General features: G+C 32.6%; 1 protein-coding gene across 3 annotated transcripts in view; it reads right to left on the bottom strand.

Annotated features, from left to right (window-relative positions):
- Positions 1 to 820: 820 nt before the first annotated feature.
- The window catches only part of ldb2b (LIM domain binding 2b), a 29,744-nt gene continuing 15,534 nt past the window's right edge, over positions 821 to 15,030 (bottom strand). Inside the window, exons 7-10 of one of the 3 annotated variants that reach the window (XM_009307714.5) lie at positions 13,484 to 13,537; positions 10,580 to 10,704; positions 7,659 to 7,714; positions 821 to 4,662 (exon numbers count right to left, since the gene is read on the bottom strand). In XM_009307714.5, coding sequence (XP_009305989.1) covers positions 4,656 to 4,662; positions 7,659 to 7,714; positions 10,580 to 10,704; positions 13,484 to 13,537 — 242 coding nt within the window. In that variant the 3' untranslated portion in view covers positions 821 to 4,655. Of the gene's footprint in view, positions 4,663 to 7,654; positions 7,715 to 10,579; positions 10,705 to 13,483; positions 13,538 to 15,030 lie in introns of all 3 variants that reach the window. The other 2 variants (XM_009307716.5, NM_131315.3) reach the window with 2 other exon arrangements.

A 15,030-nucleotide genomic window follows, 5' to 3' on the forward strand; every position in this document is an offset into this window, starting at 1 on the left:
ATTCATGTTTTTATATGCTGTGAATTGTACTGGGCTGCACAGTGGGTAGCACGATTGTCTCACAGCAAGAAGCTCGCTGGTTTGAGCCCCGGCTGGGTCAGTTGGCGTTTTTGTGAGGAGTTTGTATGTTCTCCCCGTGTTTGCGTGGGTTTCCTCTGGTTTCCCCCACAAGTCCAAAGACATGTGCTAAAGGTGAATCGGGTAAGCTAAATTGACCGTAGTGTATGTTTGTGAATGTGTGTGTATGGATGTTTCCCAATGATGGGTTGCAGCTGGAAGGGAATCTGCTGTGTAAAACATATGGATAAGTTGGTGGTTCATTCCGCTGTGGCCACCCCAGATTAAAAAAGAGACTAAGCCGAAATGAATGAATTAATTAATTGTATTGAAAATTTTATATTAAATTATTTAACTAAATTGTTAATTAGATTAATAAATAAATATATACATTTATCATTTAAAATATTTGAAAATTGAATATATTTAACATTTAACAGATATATTTTATTGAGCTGCACATCAACAACATGGCATCTAGCATATTTAGAAACATTTTGGCCAACTTTTTCTACTCTGCAGTCCATCTGATGATGTCAGTTTCATGCCGCTCTTACCGTTAGTTTGCTGTGAGGGAAAATTAGAGGAGGAGCAAAAAATAAAACCCCACCCCACTCAGCATCTGTTGAAAATGACCCATCCTAGTTAAGCAGAAGTCTTTGATATAAGTCAGATTTTTTTCTGTTACAGTAATAAAAAGTTTCCCCTTAATTATTATTTAAATGTTTCCCATAATTTTAATAACAAAACAGATGTTATATCATAACCAAACACATTTTATTAATGCAAATTATTGAAAACAATACATAAAATACACAACTAACAGCACAAATCTGCATGTGTTTTACATTATGCATTAAACTTTACAGCAATAAAGATATCTGCGTTTACGCAATAGCGTTCACAATGGGACCTTTTTTTCATTAAGTTGTAGGGAAACCAAACAGTACGGTACAGAATGAAGCCGAGACATCCACCAAGCTTTAAAAAAGGGCTGAAAAATTCAGATATGAAATGAACTGATAGATCTGTGTATTTACAAGGCTTGCAGTGTTTGTTTTTAGGCTTTTTTCTTTCTTTCTGAATACTTAAACTACAACATCAACTCTGAAATAGCTGGGATATTTTGTAAAATGAAACAAAATAAATACGATTTTGACCTGTTAATTCTCGTTAACCTGTGTTTAACCTTGTTTAAAGATGGCTGCAACACACTCCAAGTAATTTGGGACAGAGGGGACAAGTTTAACATGGTGTCACATGGTGTCAATCACAGGCAGAAAACTGAGACCTGAACTCTCAAAATGACATTTGCTGTTTGTTCAACTGATCTAAAAATAAGCTGAAACAACACAGTTCTTAAGTTTTTTGGATCGAGTGAATTTTTTTAAAGTTCAATCCACTTAAATGTGTAAAAAACTAATAAATTACCTTAATTCCTTCATGTTGCCCAAGCACAAATCGATAAAAAAATTAATCTTAAAAGGCATTGTTACCGCAAAAAAAAAAAAATTACCAGGTAATTTAAACAAATTTACATAAATGAACTCATCCAAGATGTAGGTGACTTTTTGCTTCAGGAAAAAATTAAAGAAGATTTTTAGCTGAATCTGTGGTCCTCGGTGCTTTGTTTAATGCCAAGTCAATGGTCATCCAATTTTTTGATTAAAAATAAACTAATACAAACAAGTCTAAATCATTGCACTGCACTGTTTGCTCAGGCTCTGGAAGCTAATAATATTGTACATAACTGATTGTTTGATTTCGTAAGACCTTAGTTTTGTCATCAGGAGCCATGCTTATTAATTTGGACCTGTTTGTATGTGTTTATTTTTAATCTAAAAAAAAAGGTAACCATTGACTGCCATTATATGAATCAATTTGGACCATACATTTGGTTAAAAATCTTCTAAACTCTCAAAAATAATGGTACAAAATATTTTTTGTACCATACTGGTGAACATTAGTACCTCCAGGGTAGACTTTTGTATTTTAAAGGTTAAATTTTGTACCTCTAAGTTACTTCGAGGTACACATTTGTGGTTTTAGGTATTAATATGTACCTTATAAGGACCAGTTAGAAACAAAAATGTACCTTTTAAAAAGGTACCGCCCCAGTGACAGATTATGTCTCATTATTTCTGAAAGTGTCCTAAAGAAAAAAGGTTCGGTGAGTAAATTAATTTATGTGTGAACTATCCCTTTTTTGGCTCTCTGTGCTATTCCAACATATGCCTCAATTTCAATATTACTGTGGCACAGTTGCCCATGCCAATGCTCTGCCGCTCTTCATACCATGACAGACGTTTGATTTTTTCATCTGTCACTCATTAAAGTCAGGATGCTGTGTTTAGTGTTTGAGAACTCATCGTCTGTTTTTTTTCCTCAGAAACAAGTTGAAATGTGGACTTATCATGTCCACTCTGTTACGACTCTGATATGAGTAGGCATGGGATGATAACCATTTTCAAGGTATAGTAGGGTTTGAAAAAGTCAAGGTTTTAAATCCGCCAACATTTTCTGCTATACCATTCCTATAGTATATGTAAAAAATGTATTTATGTTTTTTTGTGTTGTTTTTAGGACACCAGTATCTCTAGCAGAAAAGATATCCAAAGACGCAATTTTAAATTGCAATGAAATCTGTGTTTTTGATACAAATGGAGACAGCAGAAGTCAATAGCCCCTTTCAAACAGTGATAACGGTAAAATTCCGGAAAATTACCGGAACAACATTGCCGGTAAATTTTAAAAAATGCTATTCACATGGGCAAAAATGCTCTGGAATTTTTCTGAAAAAGACCATTCACATATCCGTACCAAAATACCGGTAAATTCTGACATCATCAACCAGAAATGAGCTCTAAACGGCTGCGCTTGTATTTGTAAACAGAGAAGGGGTCGGGCTTTTGTTGATGGTTGATGGTGCATAATATGTGTGTGTGCTGGCGCTCACCGCCTGCTTCACGTGCACACGCATCAAGCAACTGAAGCAGAGCTTGAAGGTAAACAAACAGCGGCTTATAAGACTTTTATCGATAATCTTTTCCACAGTTGGCATTAAGAAAGACCATTGAAACGTTATCTGGCTTTTATTTTCATAAACAGCGCAGACGGGAATGCGTATAAATGTTCTGATTGGCTGGAGTAAGCGTCTCACGTCAGTGCGTTCTAATCATGACCGTGCTCTTTCCGGCAATCTTTCTTCTGCGTTCACACAGCACAGCATTCTGGCAATGTTACAACTTCTCTTTCCAGGAAATTCCTAGAAAAAAATTCCCGGTATTTTTAAAAAGGGCCTGTTCACACATAATCCCTTTCCGGAAAATTGCCAGTGATTTTCCGGAAAGGTCTGTATGTGTGAAAGGGGCTAATGATTCATTTGAATTATTTAGCCTGAAATGCTGCTCCAAAATATCTTTACCTAGACATTTAAAAAGAATATATTTCAGAGCAGTAATCACAATACCGTCAAACACTGTGATATTTTTATCCAAGGTTATCATACCCTCAGTATCTTATACCTGCCCATGTATATATACGAGCTCTGGCCTGCAGAACACAGCACAGAACTGACCAATAGCTTTCACTTTGAATAACAAAGATTTACGTACATTTCTTTAAGGATGTCTTGATGCAGTGGCAGACTGTGTTAAGCGACGGTGCTTTTACTAAGTGAATGTAATTGAATGGGATTTTTTGGTGATGTCATTGGCTCATGAACATATCCTGCTTGTGATCAAACTCTTTCATAACTGTAACAAGAGGCAGTTCAATTATAACTTAATGTTAAAGCAGCTATCATAACATTGTTTATCAATATGTGGCTTTCTTTGGACTCTCAGAAGCTCTAGAAATTAAAACTGTAGAACAGTAAATACGTTGGGACCCTTGTTTTTGTTTACATCTCTCAAAACGGTCTATACCCAAACATAAACCATCATGAATTAACAGGTCTCTAGTTTATCATTGACTGTTCATTTGCGTATGCTATAACCTTTTCTCTAATATTTTGCCAACATTTTTGCAGCCATTAAAATCAAATTTTGCTATATATCAACAAAATACGTTTACATTTGTCAGAGAAAACATTGAGGAAATCTTTTCAGGTTAAAAAGAATGAACAAGTCAGTTTCTCCATTTCACTGCATTTGACAAAATCGATCACCTTTTCAGAATTTGGGTTGTAAATGGTTGAAGCTGTATGTCTCAAGTATGGAAAAACATGTCACACCAACATAAACGCAAGCATGCACACTCACACACACTCACACACACACCTTCTCTCCAGCAGCTTTTCCTCTACAGTTGAAAATACCCCCATCCCTTGGCAGAACCGTTGCCATAGCAACCCACTGTCAGATCACATTACTCCAGCTGCTGCGTTGCCATGGTATCAGGCTTACTGTCCTGGTTGCTAGGGTGCTGACCGTTCCAGGAGCCACCGTTTCCGAGTGTGGGTGAGTTGGTGTAGTCATGGAGACCGTCGTCATGGAGACCGTTGACAGGGTCATATTGTTCGTTCTCTAGGCGTGTGATCAAACGCTCGTCCACGTCACCCAACTCCCCTCCCATTAGAGAGGGCTCCCCTACCACCATCACATCCTACAGCAACATACAGACAGAGAGAAGGAGAAAGAGAGAGAGCGAGAGAGAGAGAGAGTTGATGTAAACAGAGACACAGGGGGTCGAGAAAGAGAGAGAGAGAGATTGGCGGGGGTGTAGAAAGAGAGAGAACAAGGACACAAGCAGAATCATTTATGGCTGTTATTCTCGAGAATTCTACAGCTAATGCAAGCATACAGAAGAAACTGTTTAAAATATGTGTATGATAATGAATATCTTTACACAGAGCTATGAAAAAATTATAAGATCACTTGAAGAATATCTGGATTTAGAATAGATATTGGTATTCTTTTCTTCTACAATGGTGCGATGCATTTTCTTCATCTTATTAATATTATTATTTTATTTTTTGAAAAATATAGAAAGCCGCTGTGTTTTCAGACATGTATCTTTTAGTTTAGACAACACAATAGACGTCTTTTTCACATTACAAGCATTAATAATTCAATATTTGTTGTAATAATTATGATTTTCAATCAAAAAAACACAGAAATGTGTTAATCTGACCTGAACTAAATTTCTCTTAACCCTAAGCCTGCCTGCTCTACCAAATGGTTGAGCATGTTTTGACTGTTTTAAAACTTTAACTACCCCACCAAGAAAATAATGTTTGGATTGCATTTCTTAATTCCGAATTAAACACATTTAATTAATTTTTTTTTCAACACATTCCCTAATTTTTTAAATATCAACCTTGATATGTTGATTTATGGTCCTGGGTTAAGAACTGGGCTTAATACATATAGACCATTTCAATGTGGTGATGTCATTGGCTCATGAACATTTCCTGCTTGTTATCAAACAAGTTATTTCATAACTGTAACATGAGGCAATTCATTCATAACTTAATGTTAAAGCAGCTATCATAACATTACTTGTTAATATGTGGCTCTCTTTGGACTCTCAGAAGCTTTTGAAGTTTAAAAATGTAAAAAGGAATACGTTGGGGCCATTGCTTTTGTTTATATTCCTCAAAATGGTCTATACTATGAAAAACCAAAAAAAATATGAAGTGTAAGACCAATTTATTTAAAAACATAAATCACAAATAAAACATTTTGAACACTAAATCACCTTTTTAAGTATGCCATAAAATATTTCAGATTCTCATTTAATAAGCTTTCTTGTTTTGTTTTGTTTTTGTTTTTACAATAAAGACAAAATCAAGTGTAGTAGTTCAACAGGATTATGTTTGTTTGCTTCTTTTAAACCAACAATGCTGTGTGTAAACCATTATTTAAAACAGTTATTATTTGAATGACTTTAACTGTCATTATTTTAACTGCTCTACCAAACGGTTGACTATGTGTTGACTAATTTAAATAATGGTTTACACAACACAGCATTGTTAGTTTACCAAAAAATCCAACAGACATAATCCTGTTGCACTACTACACTTGATTTTGGTTATTTGTAAAAAAAACAAAGAGGCATGAAGCATGTTAAATGAGAATCTAAAATATTTCATGGTATACTTCAAAAATTAGAGATGATTTAGTATTTAAAACTGTTTAATTTTGATTATGACTTTGGTCCGTGTATCTTCAGTTCAAACAATCATTTCATTTATTCTAGGAAAGAAAACACCAGAAAAACAGTCAATATTTCATTTTTCAGTTTATTCTAAGCACAAAAAAGCTTATCTGTTCTCCTGTTTTTAGCTGAAAACGGAGAATTAAAACAAACACAAAACAAAAACTAAATAATGAGTAAAAAAACTATTTTATTAGTTTGATCAAAAAAACAAACACCAAAAAAAAACAAAAAAACAAGATTTCAACGTGTGGGCGTGCATAAAACGCACCTTTTTCTGCCGATTGGTCAATAACTATGAGGCGCTGTAGGATTTAAATAAATTAATAATTTAAATATCGAGTTTATATTCATATGTGGGAGTTTTAGGGCGCATATGCATAGATCGAGTATATAGGTACATGCGAGTGTATATGTGTGTGTGTATCTGAGTGTTTGCATGCATATATATATATATATATATATATATATATATATATATATATATATATATATATATATATATATCATTTATATTGTTTTGTACATCCAATAGTATAGGTGTATATGCGAGTAATTGATAGGTGTATATGTACCTGTTTTATGCATGAGTTGATAAGCGAAGTTTGTTTTAAGTCCTACAGCCTTTTAGCTATTGACCAATCAGTGTAAAACAAGGGGCATCTCCATCTCGTGCACGTCTACACATTGAATGTTTTTTGAATAGTTTTTGTTATTTCATTTTTGTTTTGTGTTTTTTTTTATTCTTAATTTTAAGTTATAAACAGGATTACAGTTTATTTTTTATTTTTTGTAATAAACAGTAAAACAAAATATTGACTGTTTTTCTTGAGCTTGATTTTCCAGAATAAAAAGCATTATCGAATGAATGGATTATGCACGGGACATTTTTTTTTATAAATTGGTCTTACACTTCATATTTTTCATATTTTTTTATAGTATATTATTCTGGCACTTTTACCATAAACCGACATATCTACCATTTGGTAGAGGTTGATATATTAGAAATTATGGGATGTGTTTAAAAAAAAAAAAAAGCATTAAGTGTTAACATTAGGGGTTAAGAAATGCAATCCAAAAACTGACAATACTTTCATTTAAAATTTTGAAAAAAACTCATCACATCCATAATAGAATAAAAACATTATTAACATTTTAATAAAACATAAAACAATGATTCCATTATCAATTATGTCTTTTTTTCATAGCCGTATATAAAAGAAAGCTAATCTTTGTTAAATACGCAGCCATACGCATACACACACATGCACACAAACTTGTCTCCAGATACTAGCTCTATGGTCTTTAATTAGATTTTTTTTTTCAGATAGAGAACACCTAAATAACAACATATGTGCTAATTAAGCAAATTTGCATTGCTAAGTAGCTCGTTAAAACAGCACATGCTGCGTGATAACTGTCTGCATGTGTCACTCACCTACCTAAGCTCCGCCTCCAGCCACCCGCCACCCCTCGTTTCCCCGGCGACACGTTTAGGCTGGGGACCAGAGACGGACAATACTAATTATCATCAAATCAATTACGGCTAATTAGTCTCAATTACAAACAAATTACTCAGAGCACACAAATGACTATATATTTAAAAAATTGTGTAACATTACAAATTACAAGCACACTGGAAACTGATTGTTACTTAGTAGAAACAATACAAACAGTGTTTAAATGAATAACACATGGCATAAAACTGTTACAATGTGGAAAAAAATAAAATGGGTTAATTTGCTTAAGCTGCTCTCTCTCTCTCTGTCCTCTCTCTCTCTATTATTGTTATTGCTTTACACACACACACACACGCTTATACACACAAACATACGTGTACAGACATCCACACATCCACTGTATTTGAATTTTAACATAGTATATCTCTTCTATATGATCTTTTCAGTGTAAACCACTGCTTCTCTGCAAGTGTGTATTTAACCGACTATGTTCAGAATCGAATACGTTACAGGAAGTGCACGACATAGTTTCCAATTAAAGCACAATCATTTACATAAGAATGGTGTTTTGGGGTCTAAAGTGCATTTTAAAGAACACGGGAAAAAAAGATCTGTATAAATGACATAAAAAATGTGATTTTATGAAAACAATTACATAATGTGCATGCATATATTAATTGTAAAGTGATGTCACATGAGTTCTAATTACTCAAATGAATCCAGGTATTATATTTACTACTATTGCATTTAGCTTACTTTTTTTTTTTTTCATCTAAAACTGTCTTAACATTTGGTAATGTAATGAAGAAATGCTGCTGCATCTATTAAACGCTGTAAATGGAAAGATCAAGTAATTCAAGAAATCCATTAATGTTTTTGGCATTTAAAACTTATTTGAATTGATTATATGTCAGTTCTTAAAGCATCTCAAACTGAGCATTTGATACTGATTAATAATAAATAGCAAAATATAGATTAATGCCACAATTCCTTTATTATTTTTTTTTTGTTTCAATACATTTCTGTAGAAATAAATATTTTAATGAAAAAATATCATTGTACATTTTTTAACATGCTCTTCTTAAAATGTATGCTGCTCTTATTTTTATGGGGGTTTTAAACAGTGATTTTACGGTGTCACACATGCAATTACAAAAAACACCAGCAAATTAAGAAAAGATCTTCATCCATTTGACAACACAAACGCTGCAAATCCTCACAACACAAACAAATTAATAAAACACGCTGCATTTTGTCAAAAGAGAAAAAAAAAAAACGTGCTGCATTTTCTCACAACCAAAACAATATAAAAATAATGTGCTACATTTTCAAACAGCGCAAACAAATTATTAAAACGCACTGCATTTTGTCATAACGGAAATAAATTAATAAAACACGCTGCATTTTGTCAAAACGGAAATAAGTTAATAAAACGCACTGCATTTTGTCATAACGGAAATACATTAATAAAACGCACTGCATTTTGTCAAAACGGAAACAAATTAATAAAACATGCTGCATTTTCTCAAAACACAAACAAATAAATAAAACGCACTGCATTTTGTCATAACATAAATAAATTAATAAAACGCGCTGCATTTTGTTAAAACGGAAACAAATTAATAAAACGCTGCATTTTCTCACAACACAAACAGATAAATAAAACGGACTGCATTTTCTCATAACGCAAACAAATTGATAAAACACACTGCATTTTCTCACAACACAAACAAATAAATAAAATGCACTACATTTTCTCACAACACAAACAAATAAAAAAACGCACAGAATTTTCTCACAACACAAACAAATAAATAAAACGCACTGCATTTTCTCACAATGCAAACAAATTAACAAAACACTCTGCACTTTTTCTCAACGCGAACAAATTAATAAAACACGCTGCATTTTCACACAATGCAAACAAATTAATAAAACACACTGCATTTTCTCATAACGCAAAGAAATTATTAAAACACGCTGCATTTACTCAAAACGCAAACTAATTAATAAAACGCACTGCATTTTCTCATAACGCAAACTAATTAATAAAACGCACTGCATTTTCTCATAACGCAAACAAATTATTAAACTGCACTTCATTTTCTCACAACACAAACAAATTAATAAAACGCACTGCATTTTCCCACAACACAGGTGAGGATTTGCAGCACGTGTGCTGTCAAACAGATGAAGATCTTTTTTCAATTTCCTGCCGTTTTTTGTAATTTTCTTAAACTGCAGCACGTTAAGCTTTCTCGGCCACTGTAGACATTACCTGTTTGAAATGTTGAGCTGAATATTTTGGGCATACAGAAAATTAGCATACTGTAAAAAAACAGTATACATACATAGTAGACAATGACCAACAGTCACTGTTTATATTTAAGCAATCTGTGTCTATTATATCTTTATAATATGTTATATGTTTGGTACAAATGATTTTCTCCCTAACTTAGGCAACGTATGTAGTTTTTATTTCTTTAAAAAACACATTAAAAAATTATATTTAAAATAAGAGATGAATTTACAATGCCATTCTGAAATATGACCTTGGAGTATATCTTTTGACAGTAATAAAAAGCTACACATTATCAGGTATATTAAAAAGAATGTTGCCATTTTTATCACTGTAATCAAGATCCAATCATAATTCTTTCAATATTTCACAAATTATTTTATTTTGGCCAGGGAGTATATATTGTAATATTGCAGCAATAGTAGAGTGTCATGGTAGTATGCCATATATACATTCTGAACCTAGCCTTATGCTGAATTAGGAATCGTATACTAACATTCTTCCCAAGGTAATAGTCTTACCAAGGCAGAAATATTAAAGAGTAGAATGCTAGTATGCGCTTCTGAATTCTGTGTGCTTCTGAGGGGTGTTTTCTGTGATGTACCTGTGAGGGTAGGCTGAAATTATTGGCTGGGCTGCGCTTCTTGCTGTTTCCTGTGCTGCTATTGGATGCACTGCCGGCTGAGTTCCTCCTCCTCCGTCTTTTTGCTGGTGGTTTGGCTTGCTCTGCTGTCAATCCAAACACAAAAGCAGTATAAAGTAAATCCAACCAACACTGCATTACATCAGTGGTGTAAAATATATCAAAACAGTTGAAAAAGTGGGTGAAGGGATAGTTTAATCAAAAAAAATTTTGTCATCATTTACACACCATCCCCTTGTTTTAAACCTGTTCGAGTTTCTTTCTTCTACAGCATTTAACGCAAGATAAGATATTTTGAAAAATGTTTGAAACCATTAACTATTTCCTTTCATAGTATTTGTTTTACCCTACAATGGACAAACAAGTTTTTTTTTTCTTCTAAATATCTCCTTTTTTGTGTCCAACAGAAAAAGAAACATCATGAAGGTTTAGAACCAGTGAAGGGTGATTAAATAGTGAGCAGTTCTCATTTTAGATATTAACTATTTCTTTTTAAGACTAATGTAAGTAGTCATTGCATACTATATATCTGTTTTAAAACACAATGCAATTGAAATCAGCATGGTAAGAGTGGTAGAAGAATAAACAAAGGTCAAGATGATATTCTAATGATATTCTTTAACAATTACTGAGGGGAACTGATTTGCATTTCCTGAGGGAAAGCCAGTGCGTGCGTGGAGATCATTTTATATTTTAGGCTTCTTTTTTGAGTACATGAAACTGCTTTGCTGTTGTCATGACACTTGAATATGAGTTATTTTTTGTTTCTACTGTAGCTTAGAACAAAAACCAGCGCATATACACTACATTTATTCATAGGTACAGTACATTGTAAAAATGACTGTTAACAGATTAACAGATTTTGTGTTTTCCGTTTATTTACAGATGTAAATTTCATTATGGGACCTTGATCTCTGCTCTGTCTACTTTTCCATTCAATCATTCATTCATTTTCCTTTGACTTGGTCCCTTATTCATCAGGGGTCACCACAGCAAAATGAACCAGCAAATATTCCGGCATATGTTTTACGCAGCAGATGCCCTTCCATCCGCAATACAGTACTGGGAAACACTCATACACTCTCACATTCACACAACAAAATGACTTTTATTGACATTTTGACAGTTTGAAAAATAAAATCTATTTAGTTAATATGTAAATATGTAATATAACAACGTTTATTACAAGGTTTTGTACTGTAATATAAAACACCAAACCAAACAATATATCACTTTAAACTATATATAAAAATAAAACATTACTATAAGTCTCTTTTTCCAACTTTTCAAGATTAAAAGAGGAAAGATTATAGCCCCATAATGCAATTCAAAAGCGTAAACAAACGTGGATCATAAATTGAATCATATGTATTGATTTTTTACTACTCATACTACAAGCAGTATTTTAAGCAGTTAGATCTACTGAAAACCAGTCATGCATTATTTAAGTAAATACTCGTCATATATAGGGCCCTACATCTGGCACAATAAGGCGCATGAGGTGTTTGCCGCGACGTGTTGGTATTTTCAGATGAGTGCAACCTTACTTTTTCTGTTTTCTGCCACATTGTTAAAATAGCAAATCTATTTGCTCCACTTTGTAGACTCATAGGTGTTCCTGTCTAGAAAAAAGGTGTGTTAAGGTGCATTGTTGGTGCGATGCTACAGTATTTTGAGGAACTAAAATAGACTGTTTAATAGACCAGCTGAAAGCAGGTCTAAAGTCCAGCTCAGAGCGTGTTAGTTACCTGTTAGCGACCTAAACGCTTACACAGGTTAGGCAGCAATGTGCAAATATCTTTAAAAAAAGAAAAATAATTAAAGATATAAAATGGTACAAAAATTATTATTTTTTACATAAATATAAAAACCACTGCCTCCATGCCTTCTTCATGTCGGGGGGCTTTTTTCAGTTTATTCATGACAACTTGCTTTTGTATAATGTTATTATTATTAGCAGAAGTATTTATTATTTGAGTAATTGTTTTTATTTGTTTTATTAAGAACAAGCTTACATTTGTCCGCCTGGCAGGTTTTGGACCATATGGGGCATAGCATGTGTGTTTGGATATAACTCAGTGTTTTTACCACACTTCGTTATTATTGCTCATTTATTAGTTTGCTTGAAATTGAATTCACTGACTGAATTTAGAAATAGCTTTGAAACAAATCTTTGTGCTCAACAAATGAAATTAATTATGTAGGTTAATAAATGTCTTCAGCGAGTGTACAACCCCATTTCCTTACTCTCTGAATAAGAGAAATTGAAAGAGAAAGTAAAGAGGCCAAATAGAGAAAGCTCATTCTTTATCCTCTCTGCAGATGATCTGTTCAACAGTTTTTTTGCTAGTGAAGCGTTCAGTTTTTCCGCCATGTAAATAGCAATTACACCATGGCGTGACACAACTGACTCTTAAATAGAATGGGAGAGAAGACTCTGATTGGTTTAATGCACATAATTCTCAAAACACACCCAAAACTCATTAGAAGAATAAACACAACACTGTTAGACCGTGCGCTGGGGCACAGAACGTATTTTTCCATCCTTAAAATAGCGAAAGTGTATTTGGACACGCCCTTAATGCTTTTGTGCCATGTGCTTTAGACTTTGCGCCTAGATCATTAAAATAGAGCCCATAATGAGCAAAATGTTGATTACATTTTGAATGCAGGACATTGTAGGACTCTTAAAAAATAATACTTTTTTTTATATAAAAGTTATAAAATAAATTTTAAAATTACATAGTGTAAAGTGTAAACCGATAAAAATAAAGATAAACCGATGATTTTTCTTGTTTGTTTTTTATAGCAGTGTACATATGCATATATACCTAATGATAAAATCACATAGATTGGCATACATACATTTTTTGGGATTAGAAGGAAATATTTCTGTCTTGAAGTTGGGTGAGGGTCCAACTGAAAAGAAGAAATGAATAACAGTCAAAAGACACTAAAGGCATTCTGAAACAAACATATAATGATGAGAATGCAAAAGAATGAGAAAGAGAGAAAGAATTGAGGAAGAAGAAGAATAAAATAACTGTTTAGAGTAAAGGAATTATTGTCACTGAACAGCAGGAGGTATTATTATTTTTAAAACCAGCAGTAAAATAACACATAAATAACAAAACAAGGTCAAAGCTTTCACTAATTACCACAGATCAGAAAAACCCTTAACAGCCTGTGCTCAGTACTTTGAAATGTTAATAAGGCATATGAAATATGTTTACCATGTATGAAACAAACTACTGTAAATTTAATGACATTTTGTAGCTCTAAAAGAGCAGAACAACAGAAAGGAATTAAACGCTTAGGGGGAAAGAGTAGCTAAACAATGCTGGCATTACTGCGGCACACTGTATTTAAGAGAGAACCAAAGCTAAGAGGAGCCACGAATCAAGATCTAATGAAAATGTGGGAGGAAGGCTATTACGGTACTCTAAAACTGAAAGTACACTCAAAAAATACAGGTTATTTATCAGCATATAGGATTTCATGAGGGACCTTTATCTGCTGTCTATTAAACTTACACAAAATAGGCTTCTTTAAATTCAAAGAAAATGTTGCAGTTTACTGTTAGAACATTAGGGAAATCAAAACAATTACTTATTATCACTGAAAAAAACATCATGGTTGAGCCTTTATAACTAAGAGTGTAAACCAACAAACCATTTCATGAATAAACTGAATAAATGTTCATTTAAATCTAAACTTGTTAAATAGACATTTCAGCTAATGCCAAGGCAACATTTATAATAAAATAGCTACAAACAAATAATGAAAACTATTAAAAATGTTATGAATGATATAAAATATGTTATAAAAAAATCTAAATAATTTTTAAATAAAATAGGAAGTTAAGACTTTAAGATAAGATTTTAACTGAAATAAAGATAAAAAGCAGTCTCTGAGGTGTTACCTTTTTAAAAAAATTTTAATCTTTGAGGGAAAAAAAATATTACTCATTAGCATCACTGCCAAAAACCAATAAAACATTTTCATTAGTAAATTTAAACTGAATAAATGTTAAATGCAAAATTATTATTTAATAAATACTATTAAAATGTTTCAATTAAATATATTATAAACATTTTAATGAATTAAAACTTATCAGGAAAATGTGAATAAAATAAAAACTTAAGCTGAAATAAAGATGAAAAGCTGTCGCTTACATTTTTTACTATTTTTAATGTTTGGGGAAATCAAAATGATTGCTTACTAGCATCACTGCCAAAACCTCATGAAGGAGCCTTTATAATTAAAAGTGTAAACCAATAAAACATTTCCATTAGTAAATCTTAACTGAATAAATGTTAAATGCAATATTAAATTAACAAATAGACAACTTATTAGTATTTCGGCCAATGTCAAAGCAACATTTTTTTCTAAAATAAGCACAACAAACAAAT

The sequence above is a fragment of the Danio rerio genome, chromosome 1, assembly GCF_049306965.1.
Source record: "Danio rerio strain Tuebingen ecotype United States chromosome 1, GRCz12tu, whole genome shotgun sequence".
NCBI classification, from domain to species: Eukaryota; Metazoa; Chordata; class Actinopteri; order Cypriniformes; family Danionidae; genus Danio; species Danio rerio.